General features: G+C 38.6%; 1 protein-coding gene across 1 annotated transcript in view; it reads left to right on the top strand.

Annotated features, from left to right (window-relative positions):
• LOC123787081 (P2R1A-PPP2R2A-interacting phosphatase regulator 1-like) overlaps positions 1-13,227 on the top strand; it is a 47,916-nt gene that overhangs the window by 19,210 nt on the left and 15,479 nt on the right. The window contains exons 5-8 of the mRNA XM_087859432.1: positions 365-427; positions 11,149-11,192; positions 11,296-11,350; positions 12,793-12,882. Of these exons, the coding sequence (XP_087715558.1) occupies positions 365-427; positions 11,149-11,192; positions 11,296-11,350; positions 12,793-12,882 (252 nt within the window). The remainder of the gene's footprint in view (positions 1-364; positions 428-11,148; positions 11,193-11,295; positions 11,351-12,792; positions 12,883-13,227) is intronic.

Raw genomic sequence — 13,227 nt, 5'->3', positions numbered from 1 at the left:
AGTGCCTTGGGAAAAGGAAATTAGAGATAAACAAAATGTTCTGTTGATGTTCTGCCTGGTATCTCTTATGTTAACAGTTATTTTGTTCTGTTCTGTTATATATATATATACTTTTGATTAGTTATATTTTCAGTCAAGAGTCAAATGGATCTTTTATCTCTTTAATTTTAAACTTAACTAATACTGTTGCTAACGTGCATTAGGCACTCAGACATTTTAGGTAATTCAACATTGACTTAATTAATGTTTAGAAATAATCAGAAACATTAAAGCCAGCTTGACTTCTGTTTATTTTTTTATTGAAGTATGATTAACATTCAATGTTATGTTAGTTTCGGGTATTGACTTTTATTTTAAATTTCAGTTTTTGCCACCTTCTCCCATCCCCATCCGTGCTTCCTTTGGTCGCCTTCATCAAATCAAACAGGTAAGAAGACTTTGGAAACTGATAGCTGTTCAGTAAAAAGAAAACTTTATTTTTCTTTAAAAAAATACCTGTGGTTCAGTAATTCCAAATGACGTCACATGTGATTCTGTTTCTAATTCCGGGATTTTTTCCTCTAAAACAAAAACAACTAAGGAGTCCTATTTTCTTTGGGTTATTACCTATTTTAATAAACTGATAGTTTCCAGAAAGACAATATACTCTTCTGCCTTGAATCTGGCCTGTTTCAGAGATTGCAAAGAAAAAGGAATATTAATTTTTAGGTTCCTAATGACCATAATTATCATGTTTTTTTTAAACTATCAGATGAAGAAAATCTTTTGACAGATGAAATGGCCTTTATGCTATCATTTTGTGTTCATTTCTTAGTGATCTGAGTTCAGGGACACATTGTACCTCATCAGCTTGTGTTTTGTGCAGGCGTGTATGTGTGCATGTGTGTGTGTGTGTGTGTGTGCATGTGCGTGTGTGTGTGTGTTTAATAGCAAACGCCTAATACACAGTTAAACCTTTTAATTATCCGAAGATTAGCCACAGAGCTCAAAAGATCAAATCACCACTCTGCCACAGGTGGTAGGATTTTTCTGACCCAACTACAAGCAGACTTTTGTTTAAGGGGGGGCTTAACTGTTATGAAGCACTAATTATTCACTTAACGCTAAAATAGGTGCTTTACATCTGTGCTCTCATTTTATCTTACAACATAAGATCAGAAACTAACGACAGGAGAAATTTAGTAATTTACCCAATGTTCAGAGTTAGTGAATGTCAGAGCCAGATTTAGCCCCAAATTACTGGATTCCTTTCCAGCTACCCTTTCCCTGTTTCAGTGGCACAAAAGCCATAGTATCTCATGGGTCTGGTGTTTAGGACTCCAACTCCTGCTTCCTTTCCCTCTCTCCCTCTCACACCGTGGCTTCCCTAGAGTCCAGCCTGTCATCCAGTAGCAAAAAAAAGTGTGGTAAAAAGATTCTTTTACTTTTTAGTAGATAAAACATTCTTTAACTGTCTTTGCAAGTAGGGAGCTCTTTTAGAAGTTCTTAATGAAAGAACCTAAAATTAATAGGTAAGATGACCTCTGGTTCATCTGTGCAATTTGTTTTGTTGCTTGGCCTAAATGAGATCAATACTTAAAAATTGATTACATGTTGCTATTTGATTATGGAGCTTGAAATCAAGATAAATTTTTGAAAATTGATTATATGTTGCTATTTGACTATGAAGCTTGAAATCAAGATAAATTTAACTGGTCGGTAATATAAATTGTAAAGCAATCTATTTCCATAGTGACAGAATATATGTTGTAAACATTTAAAATGAAACACAAGTAGAAAGTGAATTAAATGGGAAAATAGAAATAATATTAGCTTTCAATCTGAGTACAGATTGAATGGAAAATCAAGACTTATTTTCAGCAGCTTAATGGTCTGATAGATATCTTAAATTGCATATTTCTTTATATGCATTTTTTTGAGAGAGAGAGAGAAAGTGTGAACAGGGGGTGGGAGGAGAGGTGAGGAGCAGAGGAAGAGGGAGAGAAAGAGTCCCAAGCAGGCTCCATGCCCAGGGCAAAGCCCAACACAGGGCTCAATTTCATGACCCTGAGATCATGACCTAAGCTGAAATCAAGAGTCAGATACTTTTTTTTTTATTATGTTATGTTAGTCACCACACAGTACATCATTAGTTTTTGATGTAGTGTTCCATGATTCATTGTTTGCGTATAACACCCAGTGCTCCATGCAAGAGTCAGATACTTAACAGACTGAGCCACCCAGGTACCCCTCTTCATATGCATTCTTTAACCGTGATTTCTTTTTAGCTATTGAATTTATTAACCTTTTGGGGAAGAGGATGCCTGAAAGTAAATCCCCGATCTCTTTTTACCCACAAACACTCAGAGTGAATCTCCGAGAATGACTTTTTTCTTACATAATCACAACGCCACCATTACATCTAGCAAAATTAAGTTATTCTTTAATGTCATCTAATAACCAGTCCAGGTTAAAATTCTCACTGTTCTCAAGAATGTCTTTTTCACTGATTCAAACATGTTCCAACCATGATATCTCAGATCTCTCTCTTCTTTTTAAGATTTTATTTATTTGAGAGAGAGAGCGCGCACACGAGGCAGGGGAGGGGCAGAGGGAGAAGCCAACTCCCCACTAAGTGGGGAACCCGATGTGGGGCTCGATCCCAGGACCCTGAGATCATGATCTCAGCTAAAGGCAGATGCTTAATCAACTGAGCCACCCAGGTGCCCCTCAGGTCTCTTTTATTTAAAACATTCCCTTCCCCTCCTGTTTTTGTTCCATGCCACTTATTTATTGAAGAAACCAGGCCATTTGTCCTGTAGACTGCCCCACATTTTGATTCTGCTTACATGTGTTGTTTAATATGTTCTTTTGTTCCCTGCATTTCCTATAAACTGATTTGATTACATTTTCTTTTACTTTTAAATAAGCACACAGCCCAAGTCAGTATTAGGTTCTGGGTCCACATTTAAGTCAAAGTATGATTTAATTTGCCCCTTTCCTAGGAGGCAGTTAATGGATAATTTCTTCTCAACTGGGGCCGCTAGCTGTTTTCTAGGTATTAGGGAGCTTGAGAAAATGAAACTGGAAGTTAATTTTCTGTTCCCCCCCAGCTTTATTGATATGTAATTGACATATGACATTGTCTAAGTGTAAGGTACACAACATGATGATTCATGTATATATTGTGAGGCAATGACCATGGAAGTTAGTTTTCTAAGACACATAGCCTTCCTAAGTGGTCAGGAACTGTTCTTTTTATGTAATTTTCCTTTCCTAGTAACGATCAAGTTTATGTTTCAAGAGCTTTGGAAGCACTCAGCTTTTAGTTCCCTATCCCCAGACCCTAAACATAAGTAAGCACCCTGCTGAAATACTTAGGGTATGAGTTTGCTGGGGCTGCCACAACAAAGTACCACAAACGGGGGCTCAAACAACAGAAAGTTCGTTTCTCACATCTCTGGAGGCTGGAAGTCTGAAATCAAGGTGTTGGCAGGATGGGTTTTTTCTGAGGGCTGTGAGAGAAGCATCTGTCTGTTCCAGGCCTCTGTCCTTGGCTTGTAAATAGCCATCTTCATATTCACATGGTGTTTTCCCTACACATATGTTTGTCTCCAAATTTCTCCTTTTTTATAAGGACATATTGGATTAGGGCCCACCCTCTTCACCTTATCCTAACTTGATTACCTCTGCAAGTACCCTGTCTCCAAATACAGTCACATTCTGAGGCACTGGGAGTTAGGACTTCGACATACTAGATTTTAGGGGGACACAATTCCACCCATAACAGTCTGTTCACAGTATGTGGTTCTATAACTTTACCTTTATTTTCTGTCTTGTTCAGTAGGATATAAAATCACCAATACCAGTAAGAACGTGACTTTTTTCAGCAGTGCCTTAAGTAACATCAGTCAAATTATCTATTTACATATTACCTCTGCATTTCTAGCATCTCTTCCTTTTATATCTTCACAAATGTAAACTTCAGCAACCCATATTACAGTCTTTGTTTTATCTTACCTGATTTGGATAAATTAAACTGGGTTTAGACACAAATGTAAGGGAACTTTATGAAATGAGGCTTTCGAAAGAGATGATGCCAGCCGGAGTGCGGGGCGTGATTTTGATAGCGACCATTTAGATAACCACAGTTTAGTGTCCACAGTCTAGGAAAGCAGTGGCATTAGATTTCAGTGATACGTTTTTCAGTCTTCCTTGAAACCTACTGAGTACCTAGTCTTTCTTATAAAGAGATGTTTAATTTGATCTTAGTTTACAAATTGTTTCATTCTTTCAGCAAGCATTTGTTTTTTTGTTTGTTTGTTTAAGATTTTTTATTTATTTATTTGACAGAGAGACAGCCAGCAAGAGAGGGAACACAGGCAGGGAGAGTGGGAGAGGAAGAAGCAGGCTTCCAGCGGAGGAGCCTGATGTGGGGCTCGATCCCAGGACCCTGGGATCATGCCCTGAGCTGAAGGCAGACGCTTAACAACTGAGCCACCCAGACACCCCATGGCAAGCATTTGTTAAGCATTGTGCCGGCACTGGGCAACTAAGATCTTTCAGGCGTACTCACCTTCAGAGAGCACAAGTGGCTACCTTACTATTTCCATTTTTACCTTGGATCCTAAAAACCTGAAAGCTAAGTTTAACGCTCAAGTGCTGCGGCTCTCCTTAACCTGGGTTTCTAGCGTACAGTACTCTGCCCTTGACAGTTACATGGCTCTTGACCTTATTTTAACAATCTTATTTCCTTATAAGCACCTCATAGCCATTTTGGAAATAGGCAAGATATAAATGATAAAAGAGTCAACCTACTTTTACTAACAACCCTCAAAACAGCTGATGTTGGCTGATGCTCCGACTTTCAATGGGAGGAACAACAGGCAAAATCCTGTCCTACTTTGGGAAAAGTTGCTCTTGTTGGTTGAGTAAATTACAAAATACTTTGAGCTTCTCACTACAGGAAAACACCTACAGAAGTATTAAAAGGAAGGACTATACTAACCTTATATTTAAAAAAAAAGATTTACTGTTATTCCATTGTTTTTAAAAGACTAACTTCTTACACTTCCTCTCCTGATTTCCCTCATTTCTACAATGACATCAAAATAACTCAAAGCTCTAGGTTCACCTTCAGTTCTTCCTTATTTTTCTACTGTATCTAATTAGACATCTAATCCTATTAATTCTTCCTTGACAACATCCTCTCTGTTCCCACTTCCTCTGTCCCTTGGGACCAGATTACCGTAATAATATTCTAAGAGGTTTCCTATCTGTGCCAGTATAATCCAACTTCCACAACCAACACTCGAAGACATCATTTTCACCTCTTTCTCCCCTGTGCAAAAAGTTATAATGGTTTCCCATTACCTATTGAATTGGAGTAAGAATAAGAATAAGAATAGCTAGGTTGTAGTGAACGCTCACTTACATAACTTGCCAGGCACTGTGGAAAAGAGCATACACTCGCCTCATGACCCTTAGTTTTTATCATCATCTTCATATGGACAAGGAGACTGAGGCTCGAGTTCAGTCACTTGCCTCCGGTTGCACAGCTAAGAAGTTACAGAACTGAGATTCAGCTCGGTTCTATTTGGCTGCAAAGCCCGTGGTTCTAACAACGATGCTACTCTCCCCAAACTCTTTAAGCTCAAACCCTCAGTTATTTAAGATCCTAGAAATCTGGCCCTATTTTACCTCTCCAGTTTTATGTCTCATTACTTCATAGTACAAATTCTGTTTCAGTCAAGCTAGTCTCATTACCCTGAAACCTGCCATGTTCTTTCCCTCTAAGCTTTTGTTCACATGGTACCTTCTGCTTGGAATACCTTCCCCTTCACCCTCTGTTTGTCCAGATTTTAAACCACTTTCAAGGCCTAGGTCACATTTTATTTTTTTTAAGACTTTATTTATGTATTTGTCAGAGAGAGAGAGAGAGACAGAGCGTAAGCAGGGGGAACGGCAGGCAGAGCAGACAGAGGGAGAAGCAGGCTCCCCGCTGAGCAAGGAGCTCGATAGGGCCCTGGGATCATGACCCAAGCCGAAGGCAGACACTTAACCAACCGAGCCACCCAGGCATCCCCTAGATCACATTTTAATTCACACAACTTAAGCCACTTTTCTATTCCAGACTACATAACATGTATTGTTTATATTGACAATGATATTTAAACTCTTTTGATGATACACTCCATCAATACGAAATGTTTTAGCACGTCCTCCCAATATATGTAAATAGTGTATCCTTCCAGTACATGATGGACATGTACCACCAAGCTAGTGTATAATGCGAATCATTGACTATATGCAAAATACAAATATAAAAAGGATGAGCTAAAGATGAAATGATGTTTTTAGAACATTTTCATTTGTATTTTGTTAACTATAGGTCATTACTGAGAGTGAAGATGAGTTCATATTTCCAGCAGTCTTCATGATTTAAAATTATTTTAGCCAGCGCCTTGATAGAGATTAGCCCAGCACCGTGTTTTCACAAGAAGGTGGCAGATGATGTGTGCTGCGCTAGGTAGGAACTTCACCTTTGCCATTTCCCTGCCATTCGCTTAGACTTGTATTACAAATCTTCTGTCCAACATTTCTTTAGAGAAATCTTCTTAAGATACTTGTCTATTTTGTGGAACTCGGTTTAATTAAAACTAGATAATATATCCATATGGCCACCTAACTTGCAATTAGTTATAATTAGCTAAAGGCCAAAAACACGCTGGTGTTTTGTAAGATCTTTGGACCCTCTGGGCTGAATGAGGGCACCTGTGTCAAGCTGTATACTGTTAGCAAAGCTTCATTTCTTACTGTCTTAGATTTTAAAAATATATAAACTGAATTTCTGTGTTTTTCTTTTTGCTTCTCAGTGGATCACCTTGTATACTTCCTGGGCTATGATTATGCTTACTTGCAAGAGCACCAACTTAATGTGTATAAAACATGTCTCTCAAATGTGATTCTAGGCCATTTTAGGGAAAGCTCATCTGCTTATTTCATGTTCCCCATGATATTTAGCACCATATTTGCCCAGCGCTATCCTAGGTACTTTATTATGTGTGAAATATGTTTTTAAAAACACCGGGATGGGGGCGCCTGGGTGGCTCAGATGGTTAAGCATCTGCCTTCAGCTCAGGTAATGATCTCTGGGTCCTGAGATCGAGGCCCACATCGGGCTCCCAGCTCAGCAGGGAGTCTACTTCTCCCTCTGCCTCTCCCCTTGCTTGTGCTCTCTCTCTCTCTCTCTCTCTCTCAAATGGATAAAAACACACACACGCACACTCACCAGGATGAATTTGGACTGTGCAATTTCTTAAAGCCATTTCAACCATTTTTAAGAGTAAAATTCAGTGTCATTAAGTACATTCACAACGTTGAACAACCATGATCACTTTTCATTTCCAGAATTTTTCATCATGCCAAACAGAAACTCTATACCCATTCAGCAGTAACTTCCTATTTAACCTCAATCTCTTGTAACCTCTCTTCTACTTTCTGTCTCTATGAAGATTTGACTATTCTAGGTACCTCATAAAAGTGGCATCATACAATATTTGTTCTTTTGTGTTTGTTATTTCACTTAACATAATGCTTATAGTATTCACCCATGTTGTAGCATGTGTCAGAACTCCATTCCTTTTTGTGGCTAAATGATAACTCCATTGTATGTTTATATCACATTTTTTTAAGATTTTATTCATTTATTTGACAGAGAGAGAGACAGCCAGGGAGAGAGGGAACACAAGCAGGGGGAGTGGGAGAGGAAGAATCAGGCTCTCAGTGGAGGAGCCTGACGCAGGGCTCGATCCCAGAGCGCTGGGATCACGCCCTGAGCCAAAGGCAGACGCTTAAGGACTGTGCCACCCAGGCGCCCCTATATCACATTTTTTAATCCCTTCATCTGGTGATGAACACTGGGGTTGTTTCCACCTTTTGGCTTTTGTGAATAGTGCTACTAATGAACATTGATGTACAAGTACCTGTTTGAGTCCCTTTTTTAATCCTTTTGGGTATATACACAGGAACAGGATTGGTGGATCATATGGTAATTCAATGTTGAACTTTTTTTTTTTTTAAGATTTTATTTATTTATTAGAGACAGCCACCGAGAGAGGGAACACAAGCAGGGGGAGTGGGAGAGGAAGAAGCAGGCTCTCAGTGGAGGAGCCTGATGTGGGACTCGATCCCAGAACGCTGGGATCACGCCCTGAGCCAAAGGCAGACGCTTAACGACTGCACCACCCAGGCGCCCCCAATATTGAACTTTTGGAGGAACGATCAAATTGTCTTCCACAGAGTCTGCACCATTTTACATTCCCACCAGCAATGTATAAGAGTTCCAATTTCTCCACATTCTCATCAACACTTGTTATTTTCTGCATTTTAAAATAATAGCTATCCTGGGGCACCTGGGTGGCTCAGTTGGTTAAGCATCTGCCCTCTGCTCAGGACATGATCCCGGAGTCCCGGGATCAAGTCCTGCATCAGGCTCCTTGCTCAACAGAGAGTCTCCTTCTCCCTCTCCCTCTGCCCTTCACTCCGCTTGTGCTCTCTAAAATAAATAAATAAATAAATAAAATCTTTAAAATAAAATAAAATAAAATAAAAATAATAGCTATCCTAGTAAGGTGAAGTGTTAGCTCATTGTGGTTTTGAATTGTGTTTCCCTAATGACAAATGTTGAACATCTTTTCACATGCTTATTAACCATTTGTATATCTTCTTCAGAAAAATGTCTGTTCAAGTCCTTTGCTCCTATTTTAATTAGGTTATTTATCTTGTTGAATTATAGGAGTTCTTTCTATATTCTGGATATATAAAATATAAGATTTGCAAATATCTTCAATTCTTTTTTAAAAAGATTTTTTAAGTTAATTAATTTTAGTTTTTTAAAGATTTTATTTATTTGAGAGAGAGAGAGAGAGAGCTAGAGAGCACAAGCAGGGGGAGTGGCAGACTGAGAGGGAGGAGCAAACTCCCCCCTGAACAGGGAACCCAACACAGGGCTTGATCCCAGGACCCTGGGATCATGACCTGAACCAAAGGCAGATGCTCAACCAATTGAGCCACCCAGGTGCCCAATTAATTTATTTATTTTAGAGAGAGAGAGCACTAGCATGGTGGGGAGGGGCAAAGGGAGAGGGAGAGAAAGAGTCTTCGAGTGACTCTACACTGAGTGCACAGCCAGACGTGGGGCTTGATCCCACAACCCTGAGATCATGATATGAGGGAAAATCAAGAGTCAGACACTTTTAACTGACTGAGCCACCCAGGCGCCCCTATCTTCTGCAGTTTTGTAATTGTCTTTTTACTATCTTGATAGTGTCTTTTGATGCACAAAATTTTAAATTTTATGAAGTCCAGGTTATCTATTTTTTCTTATGTTACCTGTGCTTTTGGTATTATATCTGAGAAATCGTTACCAAATCCAATTCATGAGGCCTTTGCCCTATATTTTCTTATAAGAGCCTTATAGTTTTAGGTCTTATGTTTAGGTCTTTTCTCCATTTCAAGTTAATTTTTATACATGGTGTAAGGAAAGGATTCAACTTCATTCTTTTGCATGTAGATATTCAGTTTTCCCAGCACCATTTGTTGAAAAGACCATCCTTTCCCCGTTGAATGGTTTGGTAGGTACCCTTATGGAAAATCATTTGACTGTATGCATGGATGTTCATTTCTGGGCTCTCTATTCTATTCCATTGATCTATATGTCTGTCCTTATGCCAGTACCACACTATTTTGAATACTGTAGCTTTATAGTAAGTTTTGAAATCAGGAAGTGTGAGTCCTCCAAACTTAAGCTTCTTTTTCAAGATTGTTTTGATTATTCAGGGCTCCTTGAGATTCCATGTGAATTTTATTTTTTCTTCCATGTGAATTTTAGGATGGGTTTTTCTATTTCTGCAAAAAATGCCGCTGGGATTTTGATAAGCATTGCATTGTATCTGTAGATCATGTTGGGTAGTGTTGCCATCCTAAAAATATTACGTTTTCTGATCCATGAACACAGGATATCTTTCCACATGTGGGTTATTTTTTAAATAACTGTTTACATGAGAAATGATACTTGCGTTTATAAAAAAAAAAAAGGTCAAACAATATGGTAAAATACAATTTTAGTATATGTGCTGCCAAAGCGAGCACAATATGGTAAAATACAAAGAAAGAAAGAACAAATTACCCTAAATCCCCCTACTCACTAAGTTCACTAAGTACTATGAACTTTTTGGTGAACATCCTTCTGAACATCTCTTGTTTATAATTCGACATAAATAGCATCTGAGTTTTTTTCTACTTAATATATAATACATGTTTTTCAATGTCAATTACTAGATTTAAATCATGTTTGCACATAGGGGTGCCTGGGTGGCTGAGTCCATTAAGCGTCTGCGTTTGGCTTGGGTCATGATCCCCGGCTCCTGGGATTGAGCCCTGCGTCGGGCTCCCTACTCAGTGGGGAGTCTACTTGTCCCTCTTCCTCTGCCCCTACCCCCTTCTCATGCGTGCTGTCTCTCTCTCAAATAAATAAATAAAATCTTTTTTAAAAAAAATAAATCAGGGGCGCCTGGGTGGCACAGCGGTTGGGCGTCTGCCTTCGGCTCAGGGCGTGATCCCGGCGTTGTGGGATCGAGCCCCACATCAGGCTCCTCCGCTATGGGCCTGCTTCTTCCTCTCCCACTCCCCCTGCTTGTGTTCCCTCTCTTGCTGGCTGTCTCTATCTCTGTCTAATAAATAAATAAAATATTTAAAAAAATAAAAATAAATCATGTTTGCACCATCCTTTAGTTGAACAAACCGATACTGATAGACATTTAGTTTGCTTTGGACTGTGAATAATATTTATTAATACCGTAGTATTAATGGTACGAAAAACAGTATAATAATGAATGTTTGATGTTTGCTCTTTTGAATGAAGAAAGCTACAAAGTTTTTCATCCAAAAAGTTCCTGCATATTTGATGTGCTGTAACGCATTAGTAATAGATCTTTGGTGTAGTAGGTGCAGCAATGAGTAGTAGAGAACTAGACACTTGTTTAGAGATTTGTTTATACTGTAGCTTTTCTATAGCCCTGTGAATAATAATAAAGGTACAACCAAAGGAAATAATTCTGTAAAACCATAAGATCTAGTATTCATTTATTCTCACGTTCTGCCTTTCAGGAAGAAGGCATGAATTTAGTAACTAGAGAAGCAATGCATGAATGGTAAGTAGTGTACTTTGAATTACTATTCTGATCATCTCTATATTCAGCTACATCTTTTCTTTTAGTTAGGCAAACTCCAGGACTGATATCTCTTCTTTTGCAGGGAAGTACAAACTGCAATACGGATAAGTCGATCTTGGGAAGAAAGTTTGAACCTGGTATGGTATTAACACTTCAATTTTATAGAAAATTTGAAATTTTTACTGATTTTCAGTATTGACACTACCTAGTTTTGCTGCAATTTCTAGAAATCTAAACTCTCATTTGAAACTAAAATTTATACACTGCATAATTCTTGATTGCTCCTAAGAAACAGTTGATGACTTACTCATAAAAATAACTGACATCATTTGAAAGTAAAGAGTTGTCTGATACAAAACCATTGTTGTTGCGGACCAGCTTCCTCTCTGTCCTAGTCAGTCTAAGAAAAGTTCAGTTCTGCTGCTCAAATTGCTTTAATGACAAAACAGTAAATGATTTCATTCCTTTCTACATAATTTATTAACTAGGTATTAGAGTTTCAAACCACAGACAATGGGTTCCCTGGATAAATACTACATTTCTATGCCTGTAACACATATACTCCCACTAACATTTTAACATGTGACCTTTAATTTGAACATATTTGGAATTTAGTTACATCCCCTGCTAACATTTTTTAATGTCTCTGTACACATTATGATTACTTCGTTGTGGAAGTTGAGCGATGTTTAGGGTTCTTTTCCATGGACATCTCAGATAATGATTGGGAATTGAGCTGATATTTGGGTAGAAGAGATTCTCGCTAGATGTCAGTGTCCAGATTGGGGAGTTACTAGATTAGGAAATGGGTCATCAACAGAAACAGTGACATCTTATTTTCCTTTGAGCCCTGAGTGCCTTAGATGGACATCTATCCCTGATTTAGGAGTAGGTCCTGAAAATTGACTAGATAACCTCTGAAGCCTGCCCCTTTTCATGTTTGGTGTTAACACAATTTATAGATGCTGTTGGATTCCCTTAACCGACCCAATTCTAATTACTTTAGGTGTTGGCACAAGTGAGTGAATCTGTGGATGTGTTAGGGAGAGGAAGGGAACATGTAACATAACTGTACCGTGTCTTAGAAAAGAGCACATTTTAAAGTCCGAATTATGCTGTACTGATTTTGTCCACATAAAATCTATGAACATTTTTTATAGCTGTAGTTATTTTTGCTGTCGCATTTGTATCTTAGTGCTAACCAAATCCTTTTTGATTGTTTCCTGGACATAGTGTTGTAGTTTTCAACAACAAAGCACGGGTCAGATGCCAAGAGAAAAATTTTAATTTAGGATTTGTGTATATACTAGTAAGTATCGCTCGATATCAAATACTCACATTCTAGGCCTTTTGGGGACACTAGGGAAGCCTCTCAACTTGCCATGAGCTCTCTTTCCCAAAAGGAGAAAGTGAAGTGAATCTTGGGTTCCCTGCTTGCTTTAGAATGATAGGAGTTCCTCATGATGGTACAACCACTGACTCACTAGGGATTCCCTTCCCCGTGCAGCAGCTATCTCCCTAAGTATGTGATAGGTAAGCAATTGGTGATACAATGGTACACTGCTTTCTGCTTTCACAGAGTGACAATGATTTAGAGAAACCATCTTCAAAGCGCATCAATTTAAATCCAGTATCCCCAGCAGCTCCTCCCACCAGGGGGATTGGGAAGGTAAGAAAGGAGAGCCTAAGAATCTGTGTCCCTTGAAATTTTGATAAAATATTAGTGTTTCACCACCCACCCCCCATTTTGGGGGGACATATTTTGCCATAGGACTTCTGATTCTAAATGACATTCTTCCCTTCCTTTTCATCTCTTGAACTATTATTAACATATAACAAAAGTCACCAACTTTTAAGTATATGATTTGATCAATTTTCATAATTGTGTGCAATCCTGTAACCATAATCAAGATATAGAACAGTTCCCACACTCTAAACAATGTTCTCGTGATCTTTTGCACTTAATATCCTCTCCCTCCACCCCCTGCCCACCCTAGGAAACCACTGATCTGCT

Source organism: Ursus americanus, chromosome X (assembly GCF_024610735.1).
Source record: "Ursus americanus isolate L20-20 chromosome X, mUrsAme1.1.p, whole genome shotgun sequence".
NCBI lineage: Eukaryota > Metazoa > Chordata > Mammalia > Carnivora > Ursidae > Ursus > Ursus americanus.
This window is presented reverse-complemented; position numbering and strand designations above follow the sequence as displayed.